At 40.9% G+C, this 14,723-nt stretch overlaps 2 protein-coding genes across 4 annotated transcripts; one reads left to right on the top strand and one right to left on the bottom strand.

Annotated features, from left to right (window-relative positions):
• Positions 1 to 5,737: 5,737 nt before the first annotated feature.
• Positions 5,738 to 10,871, bottom strand: abhd4 (abhydrolase domain containing 4, N-acyl phospholipase B). Of its 2 annotated transcripts, XM_072363670.1 has the most exons (9): positions 10,606 to 10,871; positions 9,878 to 9,898; positions 9,475 to 9,560; positions 9,276 to 9,380; positions 8,862 to 9,150; positions 6,957 to 7,138; positions 6,761 to 6,872; positions 6,470 to 6,656; positions 5,738 to 6,320 (listed from the first exon to the last, which is right to left on the bottom strand). In XM_072363670.1, exons 1-9 carry the CDS (start codon positions 10,653 to 10,655, stop codon positions 6,231 to 6,233), a joined length of 1,122 nt encoding a protein of 373 aa, XP_072219771.1. In that variant the 5' UTR covers positions 10,656 to 10,871; the 3' UTR covers positions 5,738 to 6,230. The 2 variants fall into 2 exon arrangements, with proteins under 2 accessions (XP_072219771.1, XP_072219772.1); XM_072363671.1 differs by lacking the exon at positions 9,878 to 9,898.
• A 252-nt stretch (positions 10,872 to 11,123) lies between these two features.
• Positions 11,124 to 14,099, top strand: dad1 (defender against cell death 1). 2 transcript variants are annotated; one of them, XM_072363673.1, is made up of 3 exons: positions 11,124 to 11,441; positions 12,861 to 12,998; positions 13,877 to 14,099. In XM_072363673.1, the coding sequence occupies exons 1-2, from the start codon at positions 11,231 to 11,233 to the stop codon at positions 12,989 to 12,991; spliced, it is 342 nt and encodes a 113-aa protein (XP_072219774.1). In that variant the 5' UTR covers positions 11,124 to 11,230; the 3' UTR covers positions 12,992 to 12,998; positions 13,877 to 14,099. The 2 variants fall into 2 exon arrangements, with proteins under 2 accessions (XP_072219774.1, XP_072219773.1); XM_072363672.1 differs by having other exon boundaries at positions 11,125 to 11,441; positions 12,861 to 13,025.
• Positions 14,100 to 14,723: the final 624 nt, after the last annotated feature.

Below are 14,723 nucleotides of genomic sequence, written 5' to 3'. Positions count from 1 at the left end.
GTGATTAAAAAACAGCGTGTGAAGCTCCTATTAAGACAATTAGCTCCTCCATCTCAGAGCTCAGCTTAACGACAGTGCTGTCCATTTAGCAGTCGGTCTAGGTTCCCAAAGTGGGTAGTGGCCAAAATGGAGAAACTGCTAATTCAAGCAGCAAAAGATTAGCTTCCTCAAAAGGGTGCCGTCCTTAGAGAGGGAGGAGCTCATCAGGGAGAGTCATTGTTCTAAAGTCGAAAGGAGCCTGATGATGTGGTTTCAGAGTAGATTAGAGGAGATTTTTGTTTGTTTTAGTAGCTGGTATGTGGCTTTTCTTATGGTCTGTGAAAACAAACTCCAAAGTCCAAAGATCCAAAGTACATTTAAAAAGATGAATCACAGTCATTTACAAAATCAATATGAAGAGATTTCATTAAGAGGTAGAGAAGAGAAACAAATTCAATTCCAAGCAGAGAAAGGGCATCATGCACAATGTATGCACTGTTCTCTTTTCTGAAGCTGAAGTAGTTTGTGCTGCTGTCCTGAATGGGAGAACAAGGCTGGGAAACCGTGACTTGCCTTCAAGGCCTGGTGGGAGGAACTTAACTGCACTTTACCCCCTTACTGTGCAGATGGTTTGAGGTCTGGATGATGTGAGGGCTCGGCAGGTCTGCTACTTCTCCTGAATGGCATCCTTTGTTGCATCTCTGTCCAAACACATGCTGAACAAGCAGAGACAGAGGAGATCAAATGTTTAGAAGACGAACATGGGAATGTGTCAAGAAGAATATGTCAAGATCTGCTTCCTTACAGTTGAAAAGAGAGCTTGTAGAAAACTGAGTGTATTTCCTCCCTGCGGATGATGCAGAGTTTATCTGAACCTTGTTTTGTGTGCAGTCTGGACTGGTAAAGCCATTTTGTTCTCTCAGTAGTGAGTTAAACAGCGCTCCCAGCAGCCAGGTGGCGGTGGGACAGGCCTGGTACCTGCACTGATCAAAATATTCTGAGAGACAGATATATTCTGAGAGATTGAGGCAAATTACAGATGAGGAAGAGCTTACTTAAATCGTGAAATTTTAAAAACCATAAAGAGCGGGAGCTCTTCTCAGTGGAGAAATCGCCACAGCCGGAGTCAGAGAGTTGCTCTCTCAGTTCATCAGGACAGGAGTTCAGAATTTTTCAACTCGATCAGAGACAGCCTTGCAGTGCATGTCGACTGCTGCATTCATCAGTTGCAGGTTATTTAAAAGAAATTCCAAGTTATTTTCTTTCAGTATGAGGCCAACTGCTGTCCAGAATTCATGTGTCTAAAGAACAAATGCCTGGTTGTTTAAATGTCTCTTTCACAGAGTTGTAGTTTAAATTAACTCTATCATGTAGGAAGTTGTTAGATGGATACATTTCATTCAGAATTTTAAATGAAACCTCTTTAGTTTGAGGTAGAACTGGCTTCTTCTTCATTGTAGTCCTGAAGAATATATTTCCTCTTCAACTGATAAGGGTGATAATGAGCTGTTAAGTTCTTTCGAATGAATGAATTAGTGAATTGCAGAGTTTTTAACTGGACTCCATCAATGGTAGGCAGCCTCTGTTCTGGCATAATATCAGAGCGCACCATAGTCTGTTGAATAATTTTTTTTAGAGGAATTGGAATTATTTTCATGACCTTGTTATATTCTTGGGTTGGACGATGACAATCAAATTTTCAACAAAAGTCTTGATAATTTAGTAATTCACCTGAGTCGTCCATTAGGTGAGTGATAAACAAAAATGGCATTTTCCGCTCATGATCTCAAAAATAATGATTTCTTATTACAAAGGACATATCTGTTGTTCCACAGGGGCGTATTGTGGGGTGTAAAATTATGGTTATATAATAATTCAACTTGCTGCTGAACCATATATACAGTTAATTTGCATAAATCATAGTCACATCATGATAAAAAGTAAATTCCTGCATTAGGAATGCAAAACAAAAAGGAATCCTTAAGTCGAACAAAGGAATTGAGCGACTTTAGCTGTAAAGCTCCAATCATTACAACAAAATCTATGGTGTTCAAGCCACCCTCCTCAATGCTCTTAACTGCATCTGCTCTTCTTATATAGTGGTGTCTATTTTTCCAAATAAAGCTAAAATGAATTGTCCTGATTAATAGTATCATTTTGTCAGAGACCTCTTGTGAAAGTGCAGGATTAAAAAAACAGCACATCAGAGCCAGAGGACTTCTTAATTGCCAATTTTAAGTTTAGAGCAGAAGCCAACTGTGCAAGTTATTTCATCAAAACGTCTGAAATTGCTTTCTTCAAAGGGTAATAATAAAAAACCTTTCTGGTGGCATTAGTCCTAAATAGTGCAGTCTATCAACAAACCAAGTCAGTTTAAAAAAAATGTTACTTTTCAGATGAAGTTCGAATAAACTCTAATAATGCCGTAATGTTGTGGTCTACATGACTAAAAGCTCAAGACATTCTTCTGCTTCTACTTGCTCTATGTTATATCGATGTACATGTAGATATATCTGAATATACTGTAACATACACAGTCTTTAAAACAACCGGATTAGGATTCTGACTGATGATAGTACACTTCCCCATCGCACAGCTGCAGAAAATAAACACATGCATACCTTACTGGTTCTGAGTGATAAGCAGTTCAAGCAGGGCATACTGAAGTCTGCAGTGAAATGTCTAACATTCAGGCTTTACCTTTAACCACGTTTAACGTTAGTTTGAATGGCCCAACACTTGTGCTATCCTCACTTTTTCTCCAAGAATGCACGAGATGGCAATCTGGGTGAAGTCATTGATTCATTCATTTATTTTTCTGTGTGTAGATCAGTGAGTTATGTGAAAGTTTGTGTTAGGAACACAGAAACTGTCAGCTGTAAGGAAGCCAGCGTAAACTGAGCTAAAGCCTCCTGCACCAGTTGGCCTGAGCTGGAAGTACTTGCCCTCAAACTGAGCTGAAAATACACAAACAGCCATTTGCTGTAAGTTTTTTTGGTATTGTTTCCCATTTATTTGTGCTAGTTGTGACATCCAGCGGATTCATTTTATCCTCAGGTAAGACATGGCTGAAAACCTGGTCAAAGAATCTCTGCCTTCTACATAATCAGCACTGTTGATGTGTCTCCTGATGTCAGCATTGTTGCTCATCTTTTTGCTTTCTCTACAGAAACAGTCTCCGCTTCTGTTGCTGGGGCATTCATTCTGTCACATCTGCTCATTTTCTTAGGACTTTCACCATCATTGTTGGCCTTTCTTTTTTTCCAGTCCTGGCATGGGAGATGGAACTGTTTTAGCGTCTCTCCTCATTGTTTGATGTCCTGGCTTCAACACTGGCCTTTCTTTTTCCCCTCTTGGACTGTAACTGTTCTGTGTTCCGTGAAGTTGATGAGGTTCCTTTCATCTCACCTTTCGGCTGGGAGTCTCTTCCTTATCACTAGCCCTCCTCTTTCTCACATGGATATCCTGCGGCTTGCAGCCACTTCTGTGTGAAAACTCAGAAGTGTCAGCGTTATTTGTATCAAATGTGCCATGATACTTAAAGAATGTATTTCTGATAAAGTGACCCTCTGTGTAATCTTTCCTCAGCCCATACATAAGTCCATTAGATGTTTTTAGATCATGAACACAATTAGCCGTCATTTTTCAGCTGGCGGTTTAAACTTCAAATTAGCAGACTACCGTCTACAATCATGGTAAAGCTAGGTCAAACAGCTCATATGCTATACAAAGAAGATTCGACTACTGTATGACTGTACGACTACTTTGCATATACCTTAAGTAACCCATGAAATGAGAACCTAATTGCAAGTTATGAGTAGAAGTCAACTGGGAACGAGCAGAGGCTTCCAGTGGATCAGCCCTGCTTAGAGATAGGGCACCAACTGCTAACTGCTGGGATTCAGCCCAGCCAAGGGAAAGATAGGGTACAAGCTGTTGCTGGTGGACAGATATGTAGGAGGAGGATCTTTTAGATCCTTATTCACAGAATGAGGAAAAAGGTGTGGTATCAGAGCCCTTTTAAGGCCATGAGGCTATTTTGAGGTTTGGACTTATAGAGGAGGTGGGTAAAAGGAGGATTTTAGCAAAGCTAGCATGGCCAAACTCTCTTACCCCTACTTGAGACTGCAGGAGCTCTGAACAGCTCCTTTAGAAACAGACTGCATCATCCAATTATCCCTGTTAAATTCAGAATAGAATTTAAGATTCTGCTCCTCACATATAAAGCTCTTAATGACTGAGCTCCATCATATCTCAAAGATCTCATTGTAAGGTATTTTCCTAACAGAGCACTTCGCTCCCAAACTGCAGGTTTACTTGTTGTTCCCAGAGTTTCTAAAAGTAGAATGGGAGGTAGAGCCTTCAGTTATCAGGCCCCTCTCTTGTGGAATAAGCTGCCAGTAAATGTCTGGGAAGCAGACACCCTTTCCACTTTTAAGATTAGGCTTAAAACTTTCCTTTTCGATAAAGCTTATAGTTAGGGATGGCTCAGGTAATCCTGAAGCATCCCATAGTTAAGCTGCTATAGGCTTAGACTGCTGGGGGACCTCATCTGTCACACCTTTCCTCACTTTGCTCTTTTTTCCCCTGTTTCATTTCTCAAATGATTTTATGTACATGTGACATTATTGTGGTTATTAACTTGTGTTTCCCTGTTCCAACAGGTATCCTTTGAATGGTGTTATGGTGTTTTTCCCCCCTCTTTTCCCTCTTTTCTGTCTTCTCAAACCCCAGCTGGTCGAGGCGGATGGCCACCCTTCCTGAGTCTGGTTCTGCCAGAGGTTTCTTCCTGTTAAAAGGGAGTCGTTCCTTTCCACAGTCACCACAGGCACGCTCAGGATGGGAGATTGGACTGAAGACAAGTTTCGGTGCAATCTGTTGGTTTCCTTAGCTAGGATATTATTTTTTGAATCGTCTCTATATAAGTTAATTGGATTATGATTACAATGAATTGAATTCCAATTGGCTTGAATTACATTATTTAAGTGTCTTGAGATGACAATTTTTGTAATTTGGCGCTATATAAATAAAATTGAATTGAATTGAATTGAATCCAGAGTGCAGGAAGGAGTGCAATGGTATACTGGGTCATTCATCCCAACAGCAGTCAGACTTTTCAATGGTAGCTAAATCTAACCATCTTGTCTGGCCAACTCTTCATCTTCCAATATTTATTTCTGTGTCAAACACATTGTTGCGCTCTCCATCTCAGCACAATATTATTTTTATCTCAGTAACACACACCTGGGGCCAGTTTCTCTGTTTGCAAACCTTGCTCTGGGCTTTCAATACTTCAATAATAGTATGCAATCAGTACAGACAGGCCCTGACATGACACATCCAGCTGCACCCAAAATGCTTCACTCAAATATTCATGACAGGAATGAAATAAAGTGTTTCTATCTTTTACCTACCTACCTCTCTCTCTTCGTGTTTCACAAAAATATGTTTTGATAATAGAATCGTAAAGTTACGAGCATCATATTAATTTCCACTTACAGCAGGCACATTTTGAAACTACAGAAAATGCTGTTTTTTAAATTTTTTAAATTTTTTTTTTTTTTAAATCAACAAACTCCAGAATATTGGAGTTTATTTGGAGTTTTTTTTTTCTTCTTTCCGCAAACGTCATACAAATTTAGCATTGGACGCCCCCTACCACTTACAGTGTGCATGCACCAACAGGAAGAACTTTATTGAAATGACACTCGTTACTGCCCTCTACTGGTCAGAATTACAACAAGGCCACCTGTGACAGTTTGTCCAATAAACATATTTATTCTTTTAAAAGGTACAAAACACAGACAAGCTGCGCAATACATTGAGAAATAGATAAGAGAGATAAAGGCGACAAAGAAATGTACTGTGTCAGGCACATGTTAAAGTGGGAATCAGTAGCCATGAGGCTGCTCAGTGATAAATAAAGCCAGTGCATTCTAAGAGATCAATGTTCCACTTTCTGTTGCCAAAAAAGTCAACTAATACAACATAATTTTGCACTGGAAAACGTAGTTTGGCTAATGCTCTGTGTGAACAGCAATAAATGTTCATCGTGGTATAAACACATTTTCTGAAGACATTTACTGCAGTACTATTAACAACATAATTACATTCAAACTTATGATGATTATGAATGCCTCAAAGCAACTTAATTCAGCATGCTTCACATGCAAAAGTCGCAGTGTTAAAACCACCACAATGAAATGTCTATTTACAGTACTTTCAGTCTATGTGGACCCACACAGGCGCAGTCAGTCCACGGATTTACATATATTTTTTACCACTCTGTTGAACTCTTCCGGCTGATCGGCATACACATGGTGTGACGCCTCATTTATTAGCTGCAAAATGGAACAGATGAGGAAATAAAGGCAATAAAAACTGTTAGTAATTATACACAGCCCTACAGCCTCAAAGCTCAACTGGATATTTCAGATTCACAGTTGGATGTTTTTGCCCTCTATATGTAAAGGTTTGTGTCTCCACTCACCATCACTTTGGTGTGTGCCGGGTTCCTAATCTCGGCCATTTTGTCCCCAGACGAGCTGCTCACCCAGGACCGAGCTCCATACAGCATTGTGACAGGCATGGAGGGAGGCAGCAGATGAACCCGCTGCAGCATAGGCCTCTTAGCCCAGCCGAGGGACTCCGACAAGGCCCGGAAACCCACTTCCCCACTGGTAGCGAGACAGAAAAGAGAGAAATGGGGAATTGAAAAATGGCCCTTTTACTAGTCTGTTGCCCTAAATTAGATTCCAGAACCTGTGGATTGTGGACATACCTTGGGGTTTGAGCATTACAGTGATAGATGTACTGCGTCATAGTGTCGTCGTCAAACAGATCCTCAAATTTCCTTTTGAAATCAGGACGGAATCTGTTCACCAAGCCCGGACCTGAATCAATGACACACCGTGAGACGACGGGAGAACTTCACATGCGTCGCAGCACAACAGCAGATAGAAGTTTCCACCTCTTACCCCATGGGCCTGCTGCTCTGATGACAGCCAACGGGTTGAAGAGGGAAAAAACCGCTGCGATAACTTTCACCCATCGTGGAGGAGATGGCCTCTTCGCCATCTCTGTGCCCTGACCCTCCTCGGTCTGCGTCTGAGGTCGCTCGGGGAAGCCCCAGGGGTCCACCAGGATAAGATGTGACACCCTGCCGGGATACGGCAGAATAGAATAGCGGCACAGTTAGCATGTCATAACAATGTCATACGCTTATGTTGGTCATGCTATATTTTCAAACAATAGCAGCTTAAAAGCAGCAATAGCTTTCATGTGTGGTCCCCTTCCAGGTTAAGTGGAATCATCTCGAAACACAAGCTGCTTTTTTAACATCTTTCAGACAGAAAAAAAAAAAAAAGAAGCAACTTTTACTCAGGGATCACACTGCAACGCCACCACAAAGATCCCCCTCAGTGAAACACCGTTGCTCATTTGCATTAAAACAAACAAGGCTTTCAGATAACGCGGTGATATATCTGAAGTGCTCACGGCTGTCCAAACCTTCATCACCACAGTTGTGGCTTTTCACAACGCATACAGCAAACCTATCCATTGTGGATATATGGAAATAGATTTATGCAGCTTTAAAGGTCATTTGAAGGAACAATGTTTTGGGAAATTAAACATGTTGACAGCTTGATGAAAAGACTGACGCCACTCGAACACCTTTGTGGGAGAATTAAGTTTCAGCCAGAAATTAGTTAGCTTAGCATAGCTTAGCATAGCTTAGCATAGCATGGAGACTAGCTGACAGAAAGTAATATAGTCCTTTTAAAAGCTTATCTCAAGCTCACTAACTGAAACTTTTATAACTGCATAATTACTTTAAATATATATATATATATATATATATATATATATATATATATATAGCTTTATATTCACACGTGTTACAGTAACTATTCCTTTAACAGCGAGTGTTTAATTACGTTGCTAATGTTGGGCAAGTTGTCATCACAAGTCCTAAAAACAGATTAAGAAAAATCTTAAAATATTAGATCTAACAATTAATTTGCTGAGAAAAATGATCAGCATTACATGTGTGAGTGGCAAAAGTATGTGAACCTATAGGAGCATTTAATCTATGGGCATAATTAGTCAGGTGGTTTCAGTCAAAAGTGGAAGTGGGCCTTGTCAGACAGAACCCGTTACAATCAGAGGATTTGTTTAAAAAAAACGTCTGAAAACTGACTGTCCATTAAAACTATTTATTTTCTCAGCCTCTGCAGAAACTACAAACATGAAATAAAAACCATTTGAGAGGTTAAATCTTCTTATTTATCTGTAAATAACTGAATTTGCCCAAATAGTTTTCAATATTTAAAAAAATACATATAATAGTTTATGTTTCACTTTAGGCTTGAAAGATAAATACGCCTATGTTGCATTAAATCGTAATGGGTTAAAGAACCGGGACCCATCAAAGTCTGATTTTAACAACATGTTTGTGGTTTGCTCATGCTCATCAGGGTGGAAAAGCTTGGAAAACCATTTCTATAGACTTTGGACTTCAACAATCCGCAATGACACAGACTATTTACTAGTAGGATGAATCCAAGACCACCGTTACGTTCCCTCGGAGTGATAAACCAACAAAGACCAATCCCAGAGCAAGGCAGGCGACAGTCAAAGCAAACAAAAGTAACTTCGAAGCAACTAAAAGTGTCACATTTGCCAAAAGTAATGTTCATAAGTCCATCATCAGGAGAGCGCCGAACAACAAAGGTGTACGTGCCTTCACTTATGTTTTTATAAAGACTGACGAAGTTGATCATCGTCCAAATAAAACGCTACAGCGCAGGTATTCTGTTCTGATCCGACTGTCTTCCATGTTGCTTTGGTTATTGTGTGGTTAATAATAACTGTATTATTACCTAGAGGGGTACTGGATGGCATAAGAGGTAGCCAGATAGCCGCCAAGACTGTGTCCCAGCAGAATCATGCTCTCCAGACCTACAGATTGCCTCCATTGTTCGATGGAATCCACAAACTGCTCCTCCGCCTTGGTGGCATCTGAGGGGAAGTAAGGCCTGGAACTTCTGCCAAAACCCAAGAGGTCAAACGCGTAGATGGGTCGCGAGTGGCTCAGTGCATCCAGATTCCTGATCCACAACCCCACTCCTCCTCCAAAGCCGTGCACCATAACCAGGGGAGTCTTAGGTGCTAGATGAAAAACAGGACAAGTAAAGACATAGATCTTGTTTTGCTTGTTATGCATGCTATGGTATAATGCAAACTCCACCCATTAAACAAGCAAAGACTGGAGCAAGAATGAAAGAACTGAGTACCATGTGCTGAAGATTTGCGAACCATCTTGTTGGTGAGGGTCAGAGTCCATATTCTGTCCTGGTTTGGAAGAGTCACAAACCTTGCCCACAGGTCATTCTGAATACCTGTTATGATAAGTAAAGGAGGAGTGAGCCACAATCCTAAATTAGTTCTCAGTGGTTATGTAATCACCCAGTGCCCATGTGAACATGGCCTTACAGGCAAGAATCTTGGATTCTGTAGTCTTCAGCAGGGACATGGAGGTTGGACGCCAGGACGGCCACCAGCTCCAGACTGAACTTGACCTAAACAAATTAAAATGGAAAGGAAAGCATGTAAAGAATGAAGACATGGTAGATGGTGGAGGAAATGTTCAGCACATGCTGAAACATTATACCAATCCTTGTGGCACAACTCCAAGGTTAGAGAAAGTGTAGTCAATGTTAGCATTATTTGCATGAAGCACACACAAAGGCTTCACAGCAAGGAGTCACATTTCAAAGCCATCATGCTGTAAATCAAAAACAAGGCCCCCAGCAGTGATGGAGCAGTTTATACGTACTGCGGTTACCTATGAGCCCTTGTTAGTATTCATTACATAACAATACAACAGGTGCCTTACCCAATTTTCTTAGTTTCCAACCTGAAACAAAGAGAGTGGGTAAGCAATGCAAAATTGGGCTTATTCTATGGTTCCTGAACCTGCCTACAGGTAGAAAAAGGGCTGTCACATTTGTACTCCTTCTGTCAACATCCAGGTAACAAGCCGTCACCTGTTCAGATATCAACAATGCACCTCAGTTTTGCTGAGTCACTTGCTGTACATAAGTGCCACTCACTGCTGATCCACCATTATTCAGCAGATTGCCATTATGAAAAACCTGTTTGTCTAGATCAAGAAAATCTAGTTTAATCACTATTAAATACAGAATCCTTGTAGGGTATTGGTTGTTTAACTGATTACACAATACTGAGTCAGAGAATGTATGAATCTGCTTTCGTATGATTCAATTTGTCTCCTCTCCTAATTGCACACTTGGTGGCAATTGTTTTGCAGTCATATTTCTACAACTTTTGATGATAACCTCTCTACGTGTTAAATATCTGGATTAATTTCCTGTGTGTAATACCTTGCGCACCTTGCGTGACAGTCAAAGATAAAATTAGGACAAGAACATTCATGTTTTTATTCTTCCCATAAAATAATTTCAAGTACAATGTCACATAACTACTATGATTATATCTGCATACACCCAACAAATGTCCTAATACATCATTTTAAAATCGTTTTTTAAAAATTAATGGAAAAGTGAATTCCCAAACTGTATTATATTTAGCTGAGTTACTCACTCTGTTTCACAGTCGTTCTGCATTGGAGCTGTGGTTGCGGCAGGATCCATTGACTGACATATTTCGGTTACTACATTTATTTGGAACAAGGTTTATGAAACACTATCCTGTCCCTGCCTCGAAATTACATCAAGTCCTGTAAGCTAGTTTCTCCTGTTTTGTAACCCGTGCATTCCTACGTCAGCTGATCGGATGCAAAGAACGTCTCTTGATAAGATGCGACATTTGTACGGCAAGATACGCTGCTGCTAAAAACATTCCTAGTAAGTTGTACGTTTGGAATTTAAGGAAAATAGAAATGGCCACATTCATAAAACTGTGCTTCATGAAATGGCGTGTTTCAAATGCCAAATACTTAAGAATTAAACTGACACGAGTGTACCTTGAAATACGGGCAGAGTTAACACTCTGTCTGTCGCTTGCGCCTTTGTGTTCTACAGTGGTAGCAGAGTGGGAGATGCCCAAGGTCTCCTCCGTCGTCATTCGTAGCTAGTCGGAACATTTACGGTGCAACACCAAGTCCGCTTCCGGTTAATGAGGACACGTCACTCATTCGGCTAAGGAAGAAGACCCGTGCAGAGCTCCTTGTTTCCCTGATTTGTAACACAATCAAGAAAGAAAAATCATGTCGAACTCGGTGCTGTCTGTTATTTCCCGGTTTCTGGAGGAGTACACCTCCACAACGCCCAACAGGCTGAAGGTGGTGGACGCATATTTGCTGTACATCTTGTTAACAGGAGCGCTGCAGTTCCTGTACTGTCTCCTCGTCGGCACCTTTCCATTCAATAGCTTTCTGTCGGGCTTCATCTCATGCGTGGGGTCTTTCATTCTCGCAGGTAATGACTCCGTTAATTTTTACTTGCCACGAATTACACTGTCCTTCAGTTATTAACGGCTTTCTGTCAGTAAAAGGATTTGGAGTCTTTGAACGTGCGTGCAGACGCAGGCTAGCTAACCAAGCTAAAACAAACGATGACGAGAGTTGTAAATATGTAAAATAAAATAATTAAATCGAAGTGTTTTCTTTATACAGAGAGCTAATTATTTTACAATGTTTAAAATTATTACAGAGTTCCCAATTTTGTCTCGCTGCTACTCTTTTAGTTTAATACAAATGCAGTGCAGTTTTGATCTAGGCAAATGCGCAAGACACCCGAGTATCATGCACTTGAAATTGTATTGTGCAAGTCACTGTAAAAAAACAAACAAACAAAACCCCCCCTGCAACTTATGTAATGGTTAACTTTTATGAACAGAGGTACAGCAAACAAAAAGAAAAAAAAAACATGGCATAATTATAACAATTGCATGTTTTGTTTCGCATCAGTTCAGCGAGAGCGCCTAACAAACTCCTAACACATTGGCATTTATTTCAATTAGAGTCCTTGCAGTGGATGAGGATGACAACCTTGTTTCTCAAAGGTCTTTTTGATAGTCTTTTGACATGATCTGGTCATTGCATCACCAGAACCCAAAGATAACAAAAATGCTGGATCAAGTCAAAGCTGTTAATGTCAGTCAGGTTTGATCGGTCCTATACCTTCAAAAATTGATCAGTATATTTCAAGTATATGTGTCATACTTGCATTATATCGATTATCAGCATTATTGGTTTACAGGATCACCAACACACACACACCATAATGCTGCCATCAAGAGATGCATCATACAGATTTTTCTTCTGTTTGATTTACCACATATCCTTAATCACCCAATGCTACCTATGTGCCAGTATCATTTTGTCCCCTCAGTCAGAGCAACAGTGTGTTAGCTTCAGTTCAGAAACCTGACCACACACTAAAAGGCCTGTCATGGGTGAGTCGCCCAAGACACAAAGTTAGCATTTGTGTAAACGTATAAAGGAATATTTTTGAGAAGGCAGTAATTCATATTTCAGCGTGTTCCCTGCAGTGATGTATTATTTGTACCAAAATAAACCAAATTTGGCGACGGACTGCAACTGAACGCGGGATGCAGCTGGCCACGGCAGTCCTCGTTTTTCTCTCTGGGAGAATCGCTGGACAGATTTTCCAGCCAGAACCTGCAGCTGGTGGAGGTGGTTCATGTGCAACTTTGAGTCAAGCTCACTGAGGCTGCTGAACAAGAACTATCGTCGCCAGCTGCTGTCCCAAGATTATGAAGTTTGAGCGCATCTGCAGGAGAAGGACCTCACTGAACAGACAGCTGAGAATATAGTTATTTAGCTGGCACAAAGTACGGTAAAATGAACCCTCTGTCCTTTTGTTTTCTTTCAGTGTGTCTTCGCATCCAGATCAACCCTCAGAACAAAGGAGATTTCTTGTCCATTTCCCCAGAGAGAGCCTTCGCCGACTTCCTGTTCGCTCACACTGTCCTCGATCTTGTGGTGATGAACTTCATCGGCTGAAACAGATGTGCGTCGAACTCGCATTGCCCAGAAGGTGTATATTTGACACGTGCTCTTTCTCACTTTAGGAGTTTCTAAAGTGTGATTTTCTGTTTTGTACTTTGCCATGGCAACAAGGTCATTGAACACCACCAGTATCCACCTCTCATGTGTTTGTCTACATGGTTTATTCTACAGTTGTCAGTTTCATGCTGCTTACTGTGTGCAGAAATGCTACCAACATCTCTGAAGACAACAAACTTTACAAGGATGCAGCTTAAATCTGTGTGTGTGTGTGTGTGTGTGTGTGTGTGTGTGTGTGTGTGTGTGTGTGTGTGTGTGTGTGTGTGTGTGTGTGTGTGTGTGTGTGTGTGTGTGTGTGTGTGTGTGTGTGTGTGTGTGTGTGTGTGTGTGTGTGTGTGTGTGTGTGTGTGTGTGTGTGTGTGTGTGTGTGTGTGTGTGTGTGTGTGTGTGTGTGTGTGTGTGTGTGTGTGTGTGTGTGTGTGTGTGTGTGTGTGTGTGTGTGTGTGTGTGTGTGTGTGTGTGTGTGTGTGTGTGTGTGTGTGTGTGTGTGTGTGTGTGTGTGTGTGTGTGTGTGTGTGTGTGTGTGTGTGTGGATATGGAGTCGAGGCTTTGATGGAAAATAAACAGATGTACAGGAATTACACCCACGTTCAGTCATTTTTACCATCGTTGCCAGATCATCCCTTTTTCTTCCAAATGGAAATAAACTGCCTCTCTGAGGTGGTCGGCACGATGTCACGTTGCTTTTGTTTAGCAAGAACACATGGGCATTAAAATGTTTGATTTGCCAGCATATTGCCTCGCATCTCTGTCGCTTCTCTGTCTGGCCTTAACTCCAACATCAGTAACTCAGACACTGCTGCTTCCTTGTTCCTCTTCCAGATCACGCCGAGAGAAGCTATGAAAACTCCCCTTCAAGGCATGATGCTACCACAGTTTTTGGACAGCAAACTCCCGCCATCACCGAATGAGATGCGTCGTCTTACATTTGATGCAGTACAATTTTCTTACTGAAAAAAGGCTATTTTTTTTTTTTTTTAACGTTACCATTTGTAAAGCATTCCGTCTTTGCACTGACGAAGAAATAAAAACAGTTGTAATTGTGGCCTTTGGAAGTTCTTGAATTGAAACGTGTTTCTTCATGAAGTTGTCTTAAGATTCGGGCAGAAGAAAGAGACTTAATCATCATCTTTGTACGTAATGGATGTAATGTGACGTGTCAAGACACCGAATATTTAAAGACTCTCCGTGAATCGAGAGAAATGTCATAGTTGGACAGGTTTTATATGGAGCGAAAGACGTCTGTTGTAAATGATTTGTTATTTAACAGCTTTATATACTGTACACGCATGCAGTGACGCTTTAATTGGGCGTGGTGGAGTTTTGCGTTTCCTTTTGTTGCTGGTTGTTGCAAAGAGAAATTAGTTTTCTAAGGTGAGTCCATTGGATAAATCTAATGTCCAGATGGTTTTGAAAACAAAAAAAAGGCTCCATAACTGCAAGTTAAGTACAGCAGCAGATGTGCATTTCTGTTCAATGCCTCTGTTTTCTTTTTCTTTTTTCTGTGTACGTTGTGTAGTTGACCATAGCTCTGCAAAAGTGCAGCTCTCCTCACTCAAACCTGCGGTTCAAAATAACCAGATAGATGCTGAAAGTCTGGGAGATATCACACGTTCCCTGCAGCCAAGTGTTCACTTCACTTTTAAACCATTATAGTCTGGGTGCTATG

Source organism: Leuresthes tenuis, unplaced genomic scaffold, assembly GCF_036924035.1.
Source record: "Leuresthes tenuis unplaced genomic scaffold, fLeuTen1.0.hap1 SCAF_14, whole genome shotgun sequence".
NCBI classification, from domain to species: domain Eukaryota; kingdom Metazoa; phylum Chordata; class Actinopteri; order Atheriniformes; family Atherinopsidae; genus Leuresthes; species Leuresthes tenuis.
Note: the sequence above shows the minus strand (reverse complement) of the source record. Positions and strands in the feature narration are given on the sequence as shown.

Excerpts from the sequence above, each read along its gene's own strand:
- abhd4 (XM_072363670.1), bottom strand. The coding sequence starts at position 10,655 with ATGGATCCTGCCGCAACCACAGCTCCAATGCAGAACGACTGTGAAACA. Across the intron at positions 9,899-10,605 it reads CAGAACGACTGTGAAACAGA|GTTGGAAACTAAGAAAATTG; the intron begins GTGAGTAACTCA and ends TCTTTGTTTCAG. Across the intron at positions 7,139-8,861 it reads GCCATCCAGTACCCCTCTAG|GGTGTCACATCTTATCCTGG; the intron begins GTAATAATACAG and ends GTATCCCGGCAG.
- dad1 (XM_072363673.1), top strand. The coding sequence starts at position 11,231 with ATGTCGAACTCGGTGCTGTCTGTTATTTCCCGGTTTCTGGAGGAGTAC. Across the intron at positions 11,442-12,860 it reads GGGGTCTTTCATTCTCGCAG|TGTGTCTTCGCATCCAGATC; the intron begins GTAATGACTCCG and ends GTTTTCTTTCAG.